This window comes from Oncorhynchus kisutch, linkage group LG25, assembly GCF_002021735.2.
Source record: "Oncorhynchus kisutch isolate 150728-3 linkage group LG25, Okis_V2, whole genome shotgun sequence".
Classification (NCBI taxonomy): Eukaryota; Metazoa; Chordata; class Actinopteri; order Salmoniformes; family Salmonidae; genus Oncorhynchus; species Oncorhynchus kisutch.
The window spans coordinates 29,722,004-29,743,470 of NC_034198.2; the positions used below are offsets into that span (position 1 = coordinate 29,722,004).

The 21,467-nt window shown below is 42.1% G+C and overlaps 1 protein-coding gene across 29 annotated transcripts in view; it reads right to left on the reverse strand.

Annotated features, from left to right (window-relative positions):
- Window positions 1-21,467, reverse strand: part of LOC109878858 (neurexin-1a) — a 586,328-nt gene that overhangs the window by 294,637 nt on the left and 270,224 nt on the right. For 22 of the 29 annotated variants that reach the window (XM_031805050.1, XM_031805056.1, XM_031805039.1 and 19 more), the window contains 6 exons: window positions 21,041-21,067; window positions 8,189-8,311; window positions 7,593-7,736; window positions 7,143-7,380; window positions 6,808-6,998; window positions 5,884-6,057 (listed from right to left, as the gene is read on the reverse strand). In XM_031805050.1, coding sequence (XP_031660910.1) covers window positions 5,884-6,057; window positions 6,808-6,998; window positions 7,143-7,380; window positions 7,593-7,736; window positions 8,189-8,311; window positions 21,041-21,067 — 897 coding nt within the window. The remainder of the gene's footprint in view (window positions 1-5,883; window positions 6,058-6,807; window positions 6,999-7,142; window positions 7,381-7,592; window positions 7,737-8,188; window positions 8,312-21,040; window positions 21,068-21,467) is intronic. The other 7 variants (XM_031805049.1, XM_031805047.1, XM_031805057.1 and 4 more) reach the window with 1 other exon arrangement.

Sequence of the window (21,467 nt, forward strand, 5' to 3'; positions counted from 1 at the left end):
ACAGGTAACAACGATTGCTGTCTTACAAACATGAGGTAGCAGTAAGACCCCATCTATTTTGATTCAAAATTGCACAATGATATAAGTATTTGGTGCAATTCCATGCATACAGTGGGCAACATGTATATGTTGTTAGGAAGACTATGAGCCATGCAATAAAATAATGGTATATAAAATGTATACCATACGTGACAAAATAGACATGAGTGCAGTGAATACAATAAACTATAGTGAGTACAACATAAGTGACTGTAAGATGATAACAAGAGACCCATAGGCTGTCATACAAGATTGTGGTGGGGGTCCACTTCCGAATCGTCCCCTAGACCCTACACCCTATGCACTTGTGGAAATCCGAGAGTATTTCATTGGTATAGGAAACTTGGTGAAACTTCCAACTAGCCTATCAGAGGGCAAGGTGGAGCTATGTTGCTAACATTTGTCAAATCCTCTCAGAGGTATAGGATCTAGGGGTCGGTTTAGGATTGGACAGGTGAGTGAGCCTTGTATTCCCTATGGGGCTGAAGCCCATTCCTTATGACATGGAAGTGATGTAACACCCTGAGTTGAGTTGGAGGGGTGAGGATGTGAAGAGAGATGGAAGTGGTGGTTGTGGAGGGGTGAGGATATGAAGAGAGATGGAAGTGGTGGTTGTGGAGGGGTGAGGATGTGAAGAGAGATGGAAGTGGTGGTTGTGGAGGGGTGAGGATATGAAGAGAGATGGAAGTGATGGTTGTGGAGGGGTGAGGATGTGAAGAGAGATGGAAGTGGTGGTTGTGGAGGGGTGGCTGTGGAGGGGTGAGGATGTGAAGAGAGGTGGAAGTGGTGGTTGTGGAGGGGTGAGGATGTGAAGAGAGATGGAAGTGGTGGTTGTGGAGGGGTGAGGATGTGGAGAGAGATGGAAGTGGTGGTTGTGGAGGGGTGAGGATATGAAGAGAGGTGGAAGTGATGGTTATGGAGGGGTGAGGATGTGAAGAGAGATGGAAGTGGTGGTTGTGGAGGGGTGAGGATGTGAAGAGAGGTGGAAGTGGTGGTTGTGGAGAGGTGGCTGTGGAGGGGTGAGGATATGAAGAGATGTGGAAGTGATGGTTATGGAGGGGTGAGGATGTGAAGAGAGGTGGAAGTAGTGGTTGTGGAGAGGTGAGGATGTGAAGAGAGATGGAAGTGGTGGTTGTGGAGGGGTGAGGATATGAAGAGAGGTGGAAGTGATGGTTATGGAGGGGTGAGGATGTGAAGAGAGGTGGAAGTGGTGGTTGTGGAGGGTTGGGGGGTGTGGGGTTGGGATTTGGGGTTTGTGGACGGTTGGGGCGGTCTGTATCAAACAAACAGAAGCTATCTACCTTGCAAGTCAGCTTTCATCAGTGAAACTTGATCAAGTCAGCGAAACAATAAGGAAAGGAAAAGGCAAAATATACCAGATGTTAGTAAAGCACTGAAATGTTGTCAGAGATTGTATTAACAGAGAGAAACAGATAGAGACAGGAGAAGATGGAGAGATGACAGAGAGACAAAGTAACAAACAAGTCAAGTAAGTCCTGTAGGAGGAAGCAGAAAGGAGAGAATGTGCTGAATGATTTAGCGAAACACTTTCGTGGAGAAATAGCCTTGAATGAATTCAGAAATATAAGAGGAGAATAAAAGCAAGAGAATGTCTGGTCATTACAAGTGGATACGTTTTAATGGTTCTTTGAGGTGAAGGAAGTGGCGGAAATGTACTTTTAGTAGACATACAATCACATGTTCCGTAATGTATTATTGCTATGTGATTGGATTGCTGTATATATAAAAGTACCACGTATGTAGAATGTATATGTAAAGTGTGATATGTAAACTGTATGTATATGTAGCAAAAAAGCTGCAGAAACAAAAACATATATGTGTGTGCTCTGAAGAGAGGTGGGGTGGGGGAGGTTTAATACTCAAATAAAATACAAACTATAATAATACAACAACTGGAAATCTGTTCTATTCGGCACACGTGACAAATCAACTTTGATTTGATTTAGTCATTCAGACCTACACAGAGTTGTTCCACTCTGTGTCTATTCCTATTGTGTATCTTCCTTTGGAAGCTTGAATACCTGTATTATCCTGTACTCTGCTGCAGACAAGTATAACTGTTGGGTCTAATCCAGAATGCTGATTGGTTAAAACCGCATTCCAGCCGGTGTCTAGTCCACAAGTCACCACCGGCTAAATCTATAATGTTAAAATGCCTATTTACTATGTTCCATCTGACTGTGCAATCCACTGTCTCATCAGCCCAGCCAGGCAATTTATAAACTTGATCTTCACTATAAAATGCATCTAGACATTTTCTCACATTTCTTTTAGACAAGCATTTCATTTACAACAGCAGAGATTTGTATAAACCTTGTTGTTTGTCTCTCCAACATTTGCAACATTGTTTCAATATTCTAATTCGATCTCCAGATGTCCCATAGTAATGAACGTGTCGGGATTCGGGATGAGAGACAGGAAGGCAGCATTTCTTTGCCTGTCGAAATCATGAATCAGCATAATTTTTATGGATATATGCAAAGAACTAGCATTAGAAAACAGGTCAAACGGAACGAAGTGCAGCTAGTTTGCGGTCTTTATAGCTTCAGTTTGAAGTGAGTGTGTTAGCTGTGTTGTTGGCTAGCTCCTCTGAACAAGTGTCCTGATGAGAGAGCGCATTTTCTACGCCAGGCGAAATTGCGCCTCATTAGCCCATCGCTATGGATGTATCCAAATAAATGTCACTAGAAAACAGATTAAACAAATGCATCTACTTTGCTGCTATTCTGGCTGCACTGTTTGACGTGACTGTAAGTTATTTAGCTGTAATTTGTGAGCTAGCAAGCAAGGGATAAGAACGTTGCCAGCCAGTATGGCAATGGAACATTTAGAACACATGACTAGGTCGCATCCATAGATACAGAACAAAAAGACTGAACAACTGGGTCGCGTCTCTGGCAACCGAACCAATAGAACAAACAACCAGCCGGCTTGGGTAGCAACCTTGGATTTGTGTGTCGGGACTATATCTTGTGGAAGGATGAAATAGTATGAATAAATTATTCAAAATAATGTTTTGAATGAAAATATGTAAATCATTGTTTGAATATGTCCGCAACCCAGTTTGCCAACAACACCTGTTTCAATATAACCTCCAAACACCGGCTTCTCAGGTATTTTCACTTAAGTATTATCCTGTACTCTGCTGCAGAATATTATACCTGTATTATCCTGTACTCTGCTACAGAATATTATACCTGTATTATCCTGTACTCTGCTACAGAATATTATACCTGTATTATCCTGTACTCTGCTACAGAATATTATACCTGTATTATCCTGTACTCTGCTACAGAATATTATACCTGTATTATCCTGTACTCTGCTACAGAATATTATACCTGTATTATCATGTACTCTGCTGCAGAATATTATACCTGTATTATCCTGTACTCTGCTACAGAATATTATACCTGTATTATCCTGTACTCTGCTACAGAATATTATACCTGTATTATCCTGTACTCTGCTGCAGAATATTATACCTGTATTATCCTGTACTCTGCTACAGAATATTATACCTGTATTATCCTGTACTCTGCTACAGAATATTATACCTGTATTATCCTGTACTCTGCTACAGAATATTATACCTGTATTATCCTGTACTCTGCTACAGAATATTATACCTGTATTATCCTGTACTCTGCTACAGAATATTATACCTGTATTATCCTGTACTCTGCTGCAGAATATTATACCTGTATTATCCTGTACTCTGCTACAGAATATTATACCTGTATTATCCTGTACTCTGCTACAGAATATTATACCTGTATTATCCTGTACTCTGCTACAGAATATTATACCTGTATTATCCTGTACTCTGCTACAGAATATTATACCTGTATTATCCTGTACTCTGCTGCAGAATATTATACCTGTATTATCCTGTACTCTGCTGCAGAATATTATACCTGTATTATCCTGTACTCTGCTACAGAATATTATACCTGTATTATCCTGTACTCTGCTACAGAATATTATACCTGTATTATCCTGTACTCTGCTGCAGAATATTATACCTGTATTATCCTGTACTCTGCTACAGAATATTATACCTGTATTATCCTGTACTCTGCTGCAGAATATTATACCTGTATTATCCTGTACTCTGCTACAGAATATTATACCTGTATTATCCTGTACTCTGCTACAGAATATTATACCTGTATTATCCTGTACTCTGCTACAGAATATTATACCTGTATTATCCTGTACTCTGCTCCAGAATATTATACCTGTATTATCCTGTACTCTGCTACAGAATATTATACCTGTATTATCCTGTACTCTGCTACAGAATATTATACCTGTATTATCCTGTACTCTGCTCCAGAATATTATACCTGTATTATCCTGTACTCTGCTACAGAATATTATACCTGTATTATCCTGTACTCTACTACAGAATATTATACCTGTAATATCCTGTATTATTATTATCTGTTGCAGTTCTGTGGAACAGTTTCCTAAGCTACCCGAGTTTACTGGGTACAAAAAAACAACAATGACGTTAAAACAGCGAGAGACAAAAATCATAGTATTGTCCTTACATACATAGAAAAATAGAACAGGGAAAGAGTGGAGGAGGATGATATTTTGAAATGTGAAATGAAAACCAAAGTGAGAAGGACGTTGACAAATACATCAAATATTGACTTTGAAAGTGGTGCAAACACAATGCTAACGCTGTGTCCCAAATGGCACCCTATTCACTATATAGTGTAATTCATTTTACCAGAGCCTTATGGGGCCTGATCAAATGTAGTATACTATACAGGGGTTAGGGAGTTATTTGGAATGCAGACGAAGGTCAAATTATATTCATTTATGCAACAAAATTCTCATCCATAATTCAAGAGGATTGCTCCTGGCAAACACTCAGACTAAGCATGCAAGGAACACAGTGTGTGTGTGTGTGTGTGTGTGTGTGGGGGGGGGGGGGGGGGGGGGGGGGACTGCAGAGCAGTGCAGTAGAATGGGATAACACTAACAATACAAAATGTTGTTAGCGACAGTAATCTGATTATCCTGTAGCCAAAAGAAGGACTGGCAGCTTTTGATGTATTCTAACAGCCTACCAACATACTTGATGGATGTTAACATGGTAGATGATGTGCCAAAGGGTGTTGATATTGTTGCTTCGGTGTGTGGGTCGGTGTACATGACCGTGTTGGTGTCTCTGTGTGTGTGTGGTGGGGGGGGGGGGGGGGGGGGAGTGTTCACATCATTGAGAAGTATACAAAGGTCTGTTAATGAGTTAGGTGAGAGGATGATGGGAAAGAGCGTGAAGCCGTGAAGAAAGGCCAGAGGTAACAGCATCAGCGAAGGTGTGTTTCTGCTGTGTGGAAAGAAAATGGTTCTTTCATAGCCACTTCAATTGAGAAAGTTTGTTGATAGTGTGACCATCTGTAGATGATCTACATCCAAAGAATGTGAGACCAAAATATATTCCCCTTTAGAAGGCTGGAGGATATTAGAATGTGTAATACACTTTATTTCAGGCAAGTTATTGTCTACGTTTCCTCAATTTGTAACCAGCAAAGATGCCTTGCAGAAGTCTTCTTAGAGAGGAGATCACCGATGTCAAATCAAATTGCAAAAAACCCTCAAGTTGATTGTCTGTATTTTAAAACCATGTGAAAATAAACATGACTGAGAGGAAAACATTCACAATGTCACAGTAACAACAACTTTGACTATGATTTGATTTGATTATTATCAAATCACTTAATGTTATCAATTAATTTCCACCCGGAACAGAGAGAAGAGGACGGGCCACCCTAGTGTGTGTGTGTGTGTGTGTGTGTGTGTGTTTACCTTCGCAGCCTCTCTCTATCTGGCCCACACATGCCAGGGCGTCCGACATCAGGTCCGGGAGGCGTCCGTTCAGGTCCACCGATGCTAGGCAACCCTGGAAGCCCTCCTTGGCGTGCACCAGCTTGGGAAGCTCCTTGTACGTCTCTTTGGCCACGCCACCAATATACAGGTCACCTGTGAAGGACAGGGTAGGAAAAAGATAGTGGCCTGTCAAGGAACCCAATCTCCAAGCAAGCAGTAGATAGGCAACAGTGGTGCTCTCTCACTGAAACCTTATATTTTAGGATTAAGTAAGTACATAGGAGGGGGCATACGAATGGACAGGAAGGGTTAATATATCACTGATGAGGTGATAACTGGTGTCTATAATACAACCAGCATTCCTTCTACTATTCAGAATGACAACGGTAAAGAACAGAAATATTGATGCGTTGCTGTTCAGTAGAACACAGTGAACTAGTGTGGAATCACTGACCCCTGGTGGAGAATAATAGCTACTGATATAAACTGTATACACTGTACAGGCACAGTGCTATGTTTCTAGTCTAGAACTGAGAATATGCCTTAAAGTATGTCTCTGTTCCCGGATGTAAAAAAATATATATATTTTTGAGAGAGGCATACTTTAAGGCATATTCTCAGTTCTAGACTAGAAACATAGCACTGTGCCTGTACAGTGTATAGTGATGGGCCTTGTGATACAGTAATTCCATTGATAGATAACTTCATAGTTCAATGTAACATTGATTTTACTCTCCTCTGATCTTCTTTAAAAAACATCCACTAACCCTGTCAAACAGCAGACCAGGAACAGTCAATTGGCTCCTCTGAGACACTGTACCCCAACGCAATAACAATAGTGCCAACCTCCGTCAGAGTATAAAGTATGTTGAGAACATAAACCCCAAGCCCCAGAAAGCCTACCCTTCAGGTCCAGGTTCTTGGCTCCCATGGTGGTCTGGGTGGTGATCTTGGTGTCGATCTTGACGGTGTGGAGGTTGTTAGTGTCTCGTGAGATCATGACGTTGTGCCAGTGGTTGTCATTCAGGGGCTTGTTGGAGTTGCCCTTGATCAGGTGAGCTCCGTTCCCCAGGTCTGATACGTAGTGCAGGTAGCTGGAAGAAGGCATTCACATGAATAATGATGCAGACACACACTCGTGCACACCTGCGCACACACACTCCAAAGTCACAAACACACACAACCCGCCCAATCCTTCAATATGAATGACTAACCTACAGTATGTCTTGACAACCTACCCCTTGACCAGCTCAACCACGATGAAGTCGTTTCCGTCCCCGCTGTTGAACAGTATGAGTCCATCTGACGAGGTGGTCTTGAACTGGAAGAACAGGTGCATAGAGTAGTAGGCCTGCAGGGTGGTCAGAGCCAAATAGCTCGACCGTGACTTGAACGTGACCGGATCAGCAATGATGTTCTTGAAGCCGATCATGGCGTTGAGCTCGCAGTAGTCAATGTCACCGTTCTTACACAGGTCTACAGGAAAAATAGAATAGATACTGTAAGTATATTTTTTTGCCTCATACACACCTCTGGGGTTAAGGGCACAACATTATTAGTATTAGTGATCCGACACAAGAAAACCTCCAGTAGCCAGTTCAGTCCCACTTTTTCCAACAGCCAGCCCAGGACATGGACCGTTGACCTTCCAGTTACTGGTCCACCTCCCTAACCTCTGGGCTACCTACCTATATAGGCCATGCCGTTGAAGGAGAGGCTCTGGAGGTGGCCTATGAAGTTGGAAGGCACCATGGACATGAATCGTTTCTCCGTCACGATACCCGTCTCAATGTTGTGAAACTCCAACTGGGTGTGGTCACCTGCCATTTGACCTTTTGATTGACAGAAGGGAGGGTGAGAGGGGGGAGACATGGGTGGAGGGAGGTCATTCATGTCTCCAGCAGGACACATGCCACTCTCACCTCCTAAAGGTCTGGAGCCACACTTGTCCACTAGTAGAAAGGTATGTGAAATACAATGGGGTTATACACACAGGGCCGGCTTCCCAACACAGATTAAGATTAATACTGTACTACAAAGCATGTTCAATGGAGAATATTCATTGAAATATCTTTCTAGTCCAAGACTAGTTTTAATCTCTGTCTGGGAAACTAGCCCCGAAATGATTGATTGTATATCAGACATTATGGACTAGATCCAACTTTGTCTGATCTAGTCCATAGTCAAACTGTGTGTCTTACCTACAAGGGGCCCAAGGACTGTCCTGAAAAGTATCACACTCATATAAAACATAGACATTGAATTAGAGAGAGGGAGGTTGTACCTTCTACAGGTTGAAGATCATCTACGGTGAGTTTCAAACTCTTTCCCCTCCTGAACACACGCACCGTGTGCCACTCGTTATCATTCAGGTTCTGACCAGCAAATATGGTCTCTGGACCCTTGCCTGTAGGACAGCCCAAACACTGGTTAACACACACACACCTCGAGACGGGGAGAAGAGACACCAGAGTTAGTGCAGTGACAGGGTGTGTTTGGGAGGAGGGGGTGGGGGGTAAAGAGAGAGAGAGAGGACTGAGTAAAAGAATACTTATAAAACAGAACATATTTAATGACCCACACAACACCACCTCAGGTTGTCTCTCACGTCATTAGGTGTAACAACACCTCATCTACCTAATCGCAGAAATCACGGAACACTGTTTTGAATTGGATACCCATTTTAGTCATTGTTTTTCTATGAGTGTGCGATTAATAACAATGCCACTAGGGGGCAGTAAAGCTCCACCCCAATGCTGCATAGCTTGGCGATACATAAGGGTAAGACAGAGAGAAACAAACTCCATCTTGATTAGTTTAACGGTAAATGGCATTTCAAACCTTATTCTGCTGTGTCTGACCTCAATAAAAATGAATTGTAAATAATGATGTTGAGGAAAAAATAATAGTGATCACGAAAAACACCTCACTCAATCAGACGAATTGTAAATAATGATGTTGGGAAACAACAAAAAAATCATAACCATGAAGTAAACATTATTCAAGGTGCTAGTTTGAACACTGTAACTGTGAGGCAGGGAGGGAAGTGTCTTGTTAATGAATAGAAGCCGGACAGTACGCTGCCAGGAGGAAATAAGGACTGTGATTTTTTGAGGAGGGATTTACTGACATTTACTCCTGAGGTACTGACCTGTTGCACCCTTGACAACTACTGTGATTATTATTATTTGACCCTGCTGGTCATTTATGAACATTTGAACATCTTGGCCATGTTCTGTTATAATCTCCACCCGGCACAGCCAGAAGAGGACTGGCCACCCCTCAGAGCCTGATTCCTCTTTAGGTTTCTTCCTAGGTTTTTTCCTAGCCACCGTGCTTCTACACCTGCATTGCTTGCTGTTTGGGGTTTTAGGCTGGGTTTCTGTACAGCACTTTGAGATATCAGCTGATGTAAGAAGGGCTATATAAATACATTTGATTTGATTTGATGTCATAGCTGCATAATGGCTAACTGTGGGGGAAAAAAGAAAACCGCCCAATGATGTTACCAGAAAGAACCTTCCAGGGGATTCTCTAAAGAGGGACATCTAACTGAGTACATGACATTATGGCTGATGGCGAGGCAACTGTGCCTTGAAGAACAAGTGATGTGTTAAAACAACTGATGTTGCCAGCAAGCCTACCAGAGGTTTGGCATCCCATTCAATGCCTAAGTCTGATATTTTTACAACATAGTGACTACCTCACTATATAACTTTTTTAATAATAATATATTTTTTTAAACTAACACTTGTGTCTTGTCTTTTCCTAGTAGGACTGACTTCACTGATAGCTACTTTATTGAGGAGAAAAGTACTTAGTATGACTGTGATGTGGTTGTTGTTCCACCTAGCTATCTGAAGATGGATGCACTAACTGTAAGTCTCTCTGGAGAAGAGTGTCTGCTAAATTACTCAAATGTAAATGTATGTAATGCTCTTTTTTAAATAATGAGAGCTTCTGGGGAGTAGGAACTCCAATGTAGTTATATAGGGAAAATACTATTGAAGCTTGTTGTTTTATATTTAAATATGTAGTTTGGACCAAGTGAAGACACTGCATTGCATTCCCACTTCATGAATGATGAATTAAAAAGCATTAAGGAGGAAAGACAGTTCCCATAGTAGAATATGTCCTACTGAGGGCTGAGGAGAACAAAGCCTTATCTCCCCTAACTCATCACCAGGAACCCAGTGAGGACACTGGACTACGTCTTATGGCAAGCCAGGACATGTTACCAGATAATGGATGTGAAGAGAAAGGAAAATGTCTTTGTGACTATGTCTCATTTCCTTCATTTAAGAGTTTCAGAGTATATACACTAAATGTATTTGATGTGCACTAATTAAATACACGAACACACACACACACACACACACACACACACACACACACACACACACACACACACACACACACACACACACACACACACACACACACACACACACACACACACACACACACGCACACACACACGCTCACACTCACACACACACACTCACACACACACACACACACACACAATCAACATGCTCAAAGTCAGAGCTGGAATCACAGTCAGTGTATTTTAAATGATCTCCTTCCATCTGGCACAATATGAATCACTCCTCTCCTCAACAGAAGACAATAAGATTGAATCAAACAGAAGACAATAAGCTTGTACAGGATCAGAATCAGAGGCTGGAGTAGATCCAGTTGGAACACCGATCATTCAGTTTTCTCATAAAGCCACATTGTTTCAGATTCTGTGTCCCAACATTGGGCAATTTGATGCTATGAGATATCTTACTTGACCTTCGACCCAAGACTTTTACAGTGTGTCAATACAAGGAACATCTATCCTCCTGAAACATCTCCCCCCTCTTTTTCCTAAATGTTTTCTCTCTTCTTTCAATTATCTTGGCCACAAGGACAGAGGCATGGAAGGCAAAGCTCAATCCATCCTTTCAAGTGCCCGAACTCCATCCCTCCATCCCATTATTTCATATATCGCTCCCTCTCCCCCTCTCCCTCACTCCTAATCCCATTCTCCAGGAGCCTGGTTTCTATCCTCCCCGGCCCTGGTGGGGTGTTTAGTGCTTACAAAGCAAAACGGCGCCTCTGAGATTGAGTATAATATCCTAGTGCTCCGGCTGCCTGTGATTTGCATACACATTGAGGCGTTCAGGCTTTGAAGATTGCAGAGAAAGAGGAAAGGAAATAAATAGCCGTAAAAGGGTTGACTGGGATGAACCTGGTCCCCATTAGGGTTGTGCTGAATGGCGGGAACCCGGTAACCAAGATTTACTGGGATTTAACGCCCAAAACCACTCACTTTTCCCGGGATAAATAACTGCGAGAAACTGGTAAATTATAATAAATTATTTATATGAACAGAATGAACAGCATGGTGTAAAATGGAACTGTTAAATGATATGCAATGTCTAAATGTGGCTTCTCTACGGCCTCTGCATGATGAATCAAAGCTCAGGGTGGGGACAGACAGCCCATCTCAGTACAGAGCGCAGTTCACAGTGCATGTAGATCTCATCATGGTAAGGTTTTTTTTCTTGTGACAGGTAGGCCTACATTTGCTGCGGCATAGCCTTTGATACAGTAATATAAAGACCAAATGTGTAACTAATTTACCCATCTCCTTCTGGCTTTCGGGAGTCACCTTCTTTTATTGTAAAGAGTCATTCATTTTTCATTGCAGCTGTACAGTGTTAAAACAGCCTACCACTCGGTTATATAGCAATATACAGGCCTAGCCTACCTCTTCCAGGTAATACATTCAATACTGTATTAACATTATGCCTTATATTTAGCTAATTAATGATGGGTTATGCATAATAAACTTGTAACTTGAAGTCTCTGTCTCTTGCACAATACCCACACACCTGTGCTCCGCTGGCCTCTCCTTAAAAAAAGGCTCCTTAGCTCTTGGAGTCCCATGCAGGAAACGCTAGACTAGAATGGCTTGCTGGACATAATTTTATTTGCATTTCTTATACCAGTAGACTAATGGAAGAGGAACGCAAGCTCTTGTTTGTTGAACGTTAAATCCAGCAGCCAATAGAACTCACGGGGAGTATGAAAGAAGAGCGAGCTCACGATGGTGGTAGGTTATAACAGTTATTTATTCAGCCCCATAACCATTCAATCTTCATGAAGAGAAGTGAAAGCCTTCTGCATCTAATTGTAGTCCTGTATTATTCAAGGATGTCATTAGAACGATGAAAGTAAGGACAATGAAACTGTTGAAAGCATGGAAGGAATGAAGCAACAATAGAGAGAGGAAGAAGAGTTAGTAATAACATCAGGGGAAATATTATGAAAAGTAGGCTATACTGTATATGAGTCAGCCTACTAGTTATACAACGATGCCCTATTATATTTAAAAAATAAAACATGTTTTTTTTGCCTATACCGGTAACTTTGTATGCAGCATGTGCTGCACCAGAATCGCAGGTTCTCATCTGCTTTATCATGGTTTGAACGATATGCGTAATTCCTGTCAATATAATACAGTTAACTTCTTGGATATAGGGGGCGCTCTTTTCATTTATGGATAAAAAAAACGTTCCCGTTTTAAACAAGATATTTTGTCACGAAAAGATGCTCGACTATGCATATAATTGACAGCTTTGGAAAGAAAACACTCTGACGTTTTGAAAACTACAAAGATATTGTCTGGAGTGCCACAGAACTAATGCTACAGGCGAAACCAAGATGAAATTTCATGCAGGAAGTGCCCCAGATTTTGAATGCGCTGTGTTCCAATGTCTCCTTATATGGCTGTGTATGGGTCACGAATGAGCTTAGTTTCCCCAAGGTGTCGACAGCATTGTGACGTATTTGTAGGCAAATCATTGGAAGATTGACCTTAAGAGACTACATCTACCAGGTGGCCGCTTGGTGTCCTCCATTGCAATTATTGCGTAATCTCCAGCTGCGTGTATTTTTCGTTTGCTTCGAGGAGAAACACAGCTGCCACGAATGATTTATCATCGAATAGATATGTGAAAAACACCTTGAGGATTGATTCTAAACAACGTTTGCCATGTTTCTGTCGATATTATGGAGTTAATTTGGTAAAAAGTTTGGCTTTGTAGAGACTGCATTTTCTGATTTTTTCTTAGCCAAACGTGATGAACAAAACGGAGCGATTTCTCCTACACAAGTAATCTTTTCGGAAAAACTGAACATTTGCTATCTAACTGAGAGTCTCCTCATTGAAAACATCCGAAGTTCTTCAAAGGTAAATGATTTTATTTGAATGCTTTTCTTGTTTTTGTGAAAATGTTGCCTGCTGAATGCTAGGCTTAATGCTATGCTAGCTATCAATACTCTTACACAAATGCTTGTGTATCTATGGTTGAAAAGCATATTTTGAAAATCTGAGATGACAGTGTTGTTAACAAAAGGCTAAGCTTGTGAGTGAATATATTTATTTCATTCCATTTGCGATTTTCATGAATAGTTAACGTTGCGTTATGGTAATGAGCTTGAGGCTATAATTACGTTCCCGGATACGGGATTGCTCGACGCTAGAGGTTAAGTGGAGGCTGCTGAGGGGAGAACTGCTCATAATAATTAGAGGGAATGGAGTATAATGAATGGAATGGTATCAAACCAATGAAAACCATGTTACTCCAATCCAGCCATTATTATGAGCCATTCTCCACTCTGCAGCCTCTTTTGATATAGTACAATACAGTACAGTAATACAGTTCACAATCAAAAGATTAGCCTACTGGAGCTAGTTTAATGTATTTACCCAAGAGAGCATATAGCTAGCTACATCTATGGGCTTTTATGTTTTTCTGTCCCGTGTAATGTGCAGTAGCTTATATCATGTATTTGGATAACGACACAATCCTTTGGGCTTTTTTGGGCATGGGCTCATTCAATGTATTTAATATATGACTCATCAGGCTCAGGTAGCATCAGGTTGGAATGTTCATGCTGATCAAAGCTCTAAACAAATCCAGACATCTTTTTATGATTTATAATGCTTTTGAATGACACTTGCGGTTTCGGTGGGAAATACCAGGTTACCCCGGGAGAAAGGGGATTTATTCTCTGGATGGATTTTTTTTTTAAATACCGGGACAGTATTCTACCCTAGTGTGTGTGTGTGTGTGTGTGTGTGTGTGTGTGTGTGTGTGTGTGTGTGTGTGTGTGTGTGTGTGTGAAAGAGAATGGTGGTGCACGAGTGCTTTTCAAAGTAAAGTGTAACGGAAATTAACTTCTTTCTTTGGATGAAAAACGTGCCCAAATTAAGCTGCCTGCTACTCAGCCATAATTAGTAAATTATGACAGAAAACACTCTGAAGTTTCTAAAACTGTTTGAATGATGTCTGTGAGTATAACAGAACTCATATGGCAGATTAAAGATGGATAAAGATTGATTCCATACTTAGTTTGACATGTTTCTACGGGCTGTAACTGAACTTTTTAAACTTTTCCTCCGACGATCGGCACGACCTGAACGCGCTTTTGGATTTGTTTACCAAACGCCCTAACAAAAGAAGATATTTGGACATAACTGATGGACATTATTGAACAAATCAAATATTTATGGTGGAATTGGGATTCCTGGGAGGGCATTCTGATGAAGATCATCAAAGGTAAGTGAATATTTAAAATGCTATTTCTGAGTAATGTTGACTACCCAATATGGTGGGTATCTTTTTGGCTGCTTTGTAGTCTAAAGGCAGTACTCAGATTATTGCATGGTTTGCTTTCTCCGGAAAGTAAAAAAAAAAATCTGACACAGCGGTTGCATTAAGAAGAAGTTTATCCAAAGTTCCATGTATAATAGTCGTGTCTTTATCAATGTTTATTAGGAGTATTTCTGTAAATTGATGTGGCTCTCTGCAATATCACTGCATGTTTTAGAACTACTGAACGTAACGCCCCAAGTAAACTCAGATTTTTTTATATAAATATGAACTTTATCAAACAAAACATACATGTACATGAAGTCCTATGAGTGTCATCTGATGAAGATCATCAAAGGTTAGTAATTAATTTTATCTCTATTTCTGCTTTTTGTGACTCCTCCCTTTGGCTGGAAAAAATGGCTGCGTTTTTCTGTGGCTTGGTGGTGACCTTTCACTGGCTGTTGCAGGGGGGTTCCGCTAGACAGGTTAAGAGAGAACTGGAGGTCATATGGGTCACATCTCCATGGAAGGAAACCAGACTGCATCTAATTTGCTCTCCACGCGCACACACGCACACGCACGCATGCACACACACACACACACACACACACACACACACACACACACACACACACAGAAAGACAAACACACGCACTTATACAGAGACACGGAAAACACTAATTGAACAGTCAACCAGTGAGTTTTAAGACAGGTTTAAATAATATTTATGTTGCATTTACAGAGATTGTCTTTTGTTTTAGTGAGTTTAAGGTATTCTTGCTTATTTATCCACATAGTTATTATGTTCTTACAGCCTCAGAACTGTTTTTAGGAAAGAAACAACATTATTATCAGCTTCTACTAAGTTACTGGTGATTACATCATCCTACACATACCAAGTTGTAACAAATCAATACTACAACAACTAAACACGAACCAAACCAAAAAAGCCAATCTGTGTGTGTGTGTGTGTGTGTATTTTTAGCTTGTCGTCAGTCAGTGCATGTTAACAGTGTTTAAGTTGAAGTGGCAGCGGTTTCTTCGGGCAGAGCTGAGGACGCCCGAGGGAAGGGAGCCGAAGACCCTTAATTGACAGTGATGTGTTTTTTCTGTGCTGTGTGTGTTTTTTCTTTGAGTCTGTTCTGAACATGTCATTCTTCCACAAAGCCGAACCAAGATGCCGCAAACTGACAACACTAATTAACGCAATAAATAATTAAGTGGTTTAAAAAATAATAAGGAGTGAAAAAATAATGACCTGGTAAAAAATGGAAAAACAATCCTTGGAAGTGGAACGGTTACTGTCCAAGTAGAAGATGGTAAGTGTATGTAGCTAGAACAGAGTTGTAAAGCTGCATTGGTGTTTGGTGCTTTTCTTCTCAGGAATGGAAATGAAACATTTTCCTCAGACCCAATTAGGCGCAAGGAGCCTCTTTCTCTCCTTCACTTTTTTCTTTATTTTATTCTTGAGGATGAATATCTACATCCATTCGTGCATTCCCAAACGCTGGCATCACACAGTCATGTCTCACATCATTTCTGAATAATGTGTGCCAAACACAGACACGCATGGCTTATTTCTGAAGTCAACGTGCCAGTCAACAGTGGTTGTGCCAAACGAGCTTCAGTGACTCTTGCTATTCAGGTGGAGATCATTTGATCTAAGTGCCTCAGGCTGCATTTACACAGGCAGCACAATTATGATAGTTTGCCAAATGATTGGTAAAATAATTGATTTGATTGTTGAAAAGACAAATAATTGGGCAAAAGATCAGAATTGGACTGCCTGTGTAAACACAGACTTAGAGTTTTAAATCAAAGTATGTTTACTTATAAAGCAGCAAACTGTTTTTTTTCACATAACCATACAACCCTTCTGTTCTAGCTACACAAAACAAACACTGAGAAATATGTGTGCATCAATGAGAGAGAGAGAGAGAGAGAGAGAGAGAGAGAGAGAGAGAGAGAGAACAAGAACTTTAAAGTGGCCATCAGCAGCTGAAACAATAACAATCAATCCCCGCCCCTGTTTTGGTAAAAAGTTGAGGGGTGAGGCTGGCGAAATGTAACCACTCTCCAATTCATAGACTCATAGACACAGCTATGGATGCAAAGACTGACCGTCCACAATTATAGATTATAGTTTTAACCATGTTTTGAAGTGTGTTTGTTTACATTTACTTTGTTAACAAACATTGGAGTAAAACAAGTTTATACTTTGGGTTCTGATGGGGTACAACAGTTGAACTAAGCTCATGAGTCATTTATAAGTTATATTTTTCAAGAATCAATGGATATATATCATTCATTTATAAGACCAACAACTGCTGATTGCTGCTTTAAATGCATCAACAAAATGATTTACTAAAGAATATAACTCCACTACCCATTTCCTTTTCTGCTATAGTGTATGTATGTGAAGAATTTTTTTTAGATTAGCTACCTACACAGAGACATGGCACTAGATCCACGTGCTGTATTTGAAATAAAGACAATCTATGGACAGATTTGTTTAGTGATGGGAATGTATTGGTATGTACAAGAATACATATGTGTGGAAGGCACTACAGGTGTGTTTGATGTTCAATGTTTGCAGAGATTATACTGTAGTTGTGATTCCACAAATTAGCACTGTGCTTAAGGACGGAGAGTGTATGGAATGTTGGAATGTTTACAATCAATTTGCATACACAATGTACAAAATGCATGCAGAATTCTTAGTTGCATTAAATGCTATTTAGCATAGAAATAGGTATTAAAAATCACCATTGGAATTCACGGGTAATGCTATAGAATAGCCTAACTGTTGTTGCAAACCATTTATAATGTGAATTATTTTTGATGCCCCTATACACAGACCTTGCTATGAAACCAGCCTCCAGATATAAATTCAAATGTACCCTATCAAATATTGCATCCATTCGTGTGACTCAGCCGTACCTCCAGCCAGACTAAGAGGACTGGATGCAGAATGGATGAAGACAATCTGGATGGAGGAGACAGACCTTACTATGTTATGTTGTTGGGAGTGTGTTTCTCCATAACAGTGGAGGAGAGTGATGGAAGTGAAGGTAAACCCTAGAGATATAGTGTGTATGCATCAGGCAGTACGGAGCACAGGAAAGAACGGCTCATCTTTTCTGACTCTTGAGGACTCTTCTTCCATCATTAATTCATCAATGTCCCTGAATTATAAATACAAGGACAAGGACAAGTTTCCTCCTAAAGTATTGCAATGTAGCCTCTGTAGCTCCACACTCCTTCTCTCTCTTTCTCTGCCCCCCCCCCACCCTCTTTCCTAGCAGTCCTATTCTCTCTTTCCCTACCCTATCCATTTCTCCATCCCTACCTCCCTCTCACCTCGCTCCATTCCACTACATCCCTTATTTCTTCCTTCCCTCCCTCCTTCCCTCCTGGCAGTCCTACTCGCTCCATCCCTTTCTCTCTGCTCTGTGAGGCAGGTTAATGAGAATAATAACATCACACTCCGTATTTCCTCTTCGCTTTGAAAAGCCTCATCAATTTACCAGGCGCCAAGATAGACTGAGGGAAGAAAGAAAGAAAAGAAGAGAATGACGAACAGAGAGAAAGGTGAAAATAAAATACAAGAAGAGAATGAAGAATGGAGAGAAAGGTAAAAAAAAAAAAAAAATAGATTGAAAACAAGGGAACAGGGGGAAATCATCCGTGGCTAAAATACCTCTGTTTCCAAGCATGCGTTTTATATCAGTCTGTTTGAATTTAGGAGCGTCATCAAGGCTGGTAATTAGAGACAACAGAGTGTGAAAAATCACTGTTGACTGCCATGTTGGGGGCTCCTCATTAATTCCAACCCATCCCTCCCTCTCCTTCCTCTATCCCTCCATGCATCCTCTGCCTTCTCCCTCCCTCTCCTTCCTCTATCCCTCCATGCATCCTCTGCCTTCTCCCTCCCTCTCCTTCCTCTATCCCTCCATGCATCCTCTGCCTTCTCCCTCCCTCTCCTTCCTCTATCCCTCCATGCATCCTCTGCCTTCTCCCACCCTCTCCTTCCTCTATCCCTCCATGCATCCTCTGTCTTCTCCCTCCCTCTCCTTCCTCTATCCCTCCATGCATCCTCTGCCTTCTCCCTCCCTCTCCTTCCTCTATCCCTCCATGCATCCTCTGGCTTCTCCCTCTCCTTCCTCTATCCCTCCATGCATCCTCTGCCTTCTCCCTCCCTCTCCTTCCTCTATCCCTCCATGCATCCTCTGCCTTCTCCCTCCCTCTCCTTCCTCTATCCCTCCATGCATCCTCTGCCTTCTCCCTCCCTCTCCTTCCTCTATCCCTCCATGCATCCTCTGCCTTCTCCCTCCCTCTCCTTCCTCTATCCCTCCATGCATCCTCTGGCTTCTCCCTCTCCTTCCTCTATCCCTCCATGCATCCTCTGCCTTCTCCCTCCCTCTCCTTCCTCTATCCCTCCATGCATCCTCTGCCTTCTCCCTCCCTCTCCTTCCTCTATCCCTCCATGCATCCTCTGGCTTCTCCCTCTCCTTCCTCTATCCCTCCATGCATCCTCTGGCCTCTCCCTCCCTCTCCTTCCTCTATCCCTCCATGCATCCTCTGCCTTCTCCCTCCATCTCCTTCCTCTATCCCTCCATGCATCCTCTGCCTTCTCCCTCCCTCTCCTTCCTCTATCCCTCCATGCATCCTCTGGCTTCTCCTTCTCCTTCCTCTATCCCTCCATGCATCCTCTACCTTCTCCCTCCCTCTCCTTCCTCTATCCCTCCATGCATCCTCTGCCTTCTCCCTCCCTCTCCTTCCTCTATCCCTCCATGCATCCTCTGGCTTCTCCTTCTCCTTCCTCTATCCCTCCATGCATCCTCTACCTTCTCCCTCCCTCTCCTTCCTCTATCCCTCAATGCATCCTCTGCCTTCTCCCTCCCTCTCCTTCCTCTATCCCTCCATGCATCCTCTGCCTTCTCCCTCCCTATCCTTCCTCTATCCCTCCATGCATCCTCTGGCTTCTCCTTCTCCTTCCTCTATCCCTCCATGCATCCTCTACCTTCTCCCTCCCTCTCCTTCCTCTATCCCTCCATGCATCCTCTGCCTTCTCCCTCCCTCTCCTTCCTCTATCCCTCCATGCATCCTGTACCTTCTCCCTCCCTCTCCTTCCTCTATCCCTCCATGCATCCTCTGCCTTCTCCCACCCTCTCCTTCCTCTATCCCTCCATGCATCCTCTGCCTTCTCCCACCCTCTCCTTCCTCTATCCCTCCATGCATCCTCTGCCTTCTCCCTCCCTCTCCTTCCTCTATCCCTCCATGCATCCTCTGCCTTCTCCCACCCTCTCCTTCCTCTATCCCTCCATGCCATCCTCTGCCTTCTCCCACCCTCTCCTTCCTCTATCCCTCCATGCATCCTCTGCCTTCTCCCTCCCTCTCCTTCCTCTATCCCTCCATGCATCCTCTGCCTTCTCCCTCCCTCTCCTTCCTCTATCCCTCCATGCATCCTCTGCCTTCTCCCTCCCTCTCCTTCCTCTATCCCTCCATGCATCCTCTGCCTTCTCCCTCCCTCTCCTTCCTCTATCCCTCCATGCATCCTCTGCCTTCTCCCTCCTTCTCCTTCCTCTATCCCTCCATGCATCCTCTACCTTCTCCCTCCCTCTCCTTCCTCTATCCCTCCATGCATCCTCTACCTTCTCCCTCCTTCTCCTTCCTCTATCCCTCCATGCATCCTCTGCCTTCTCCCTCCCTCTCCTTCCTCTATCCCTCCATGCATCCTCTGCCTTCTCCCACCCTCTCCTTCCTCTATCCCTCCATGCATCCTCTGCCTTCTCCCTCCCTCTCCTTCCTCTATCCCTCCATGCATCCTCTGCCTTCTCCCTCCCTCTCCTTCCTCTATCCCCCCATGCATCCTCTACCTTCTCCCACCCCTTCTCCAGCAGTTAGTTTTCTGTAGGACAGCAGATGCAGATTCACACTGCCTGACTGAGGCCCAGAACATACTATAATGCACAGTCCATTATCTCCCATGAAATGGTCTGTATGCTATGCACTGGTCTGTACTGGTCTATATCATACATAATATGTATATCCAAGGTATAGGAAATTGATTGGAATCATAATGGCAATGTGATTGTTTCACCATTAGCTGTTGGGGAAAAAAAGAAGGAATATTGCACATCTTTGTCAAATTGGTCTGAAATCATAATGTAAAACATATGACATCTATATATCTTGTACCTAAATAGTCTACTTTCTGGCACACACATTGAGATCACATACATTCAGGTCACAATTTAAACAAACAACAAAATATAAGGCTTAATAAAAACTTCATAAACCCTTTTAATTAAATATAGGTTAAATAAAAATAAAAAATAAAATAAGGCCTATATAGGTGTAGTTTGTTTAAAGAGGGATCTACATTCATGATAAAACAACATTGTGAATACAGATAAAAGAGTAACAGTAAAATAGTATTAACAAAGGAGGTAGAGTATTAAATATGAGCAGTCTTTACTTACTGGTAGTACAGTTAATCTTGATACAGTCTAGATGGGGGAGAACAGATGAGATGTCAAATCCTTCACTGTGACAGCTGCAGACAATATTAAAACATCCCACCCCTCTGGGGACGACACACGGACCCACGGACCACACCATGATGCTCTCTACCACGGCCCTCTCCTCCTCCACACCTGACTCAATGTAAAAGTTGATGGGGTGTGGTAGGAAGAGCATGGCAACTACTACTTCACAGTGCCAATCAAATGAGTTAGTTAAATAGTTGTTTTATGTCAGTAAAGGGCCTTTCACAGTGCTATATTTTTTAGGTTGTTGAATTATGTGTGTGCTGAACAGGAAGGCCTTGACTGTCCAACTTTTATCACTCAATCAAAGTTAGAATATTTAGTGTTAATGATTTGTAGATTAAAAATGTATTTCTACTGA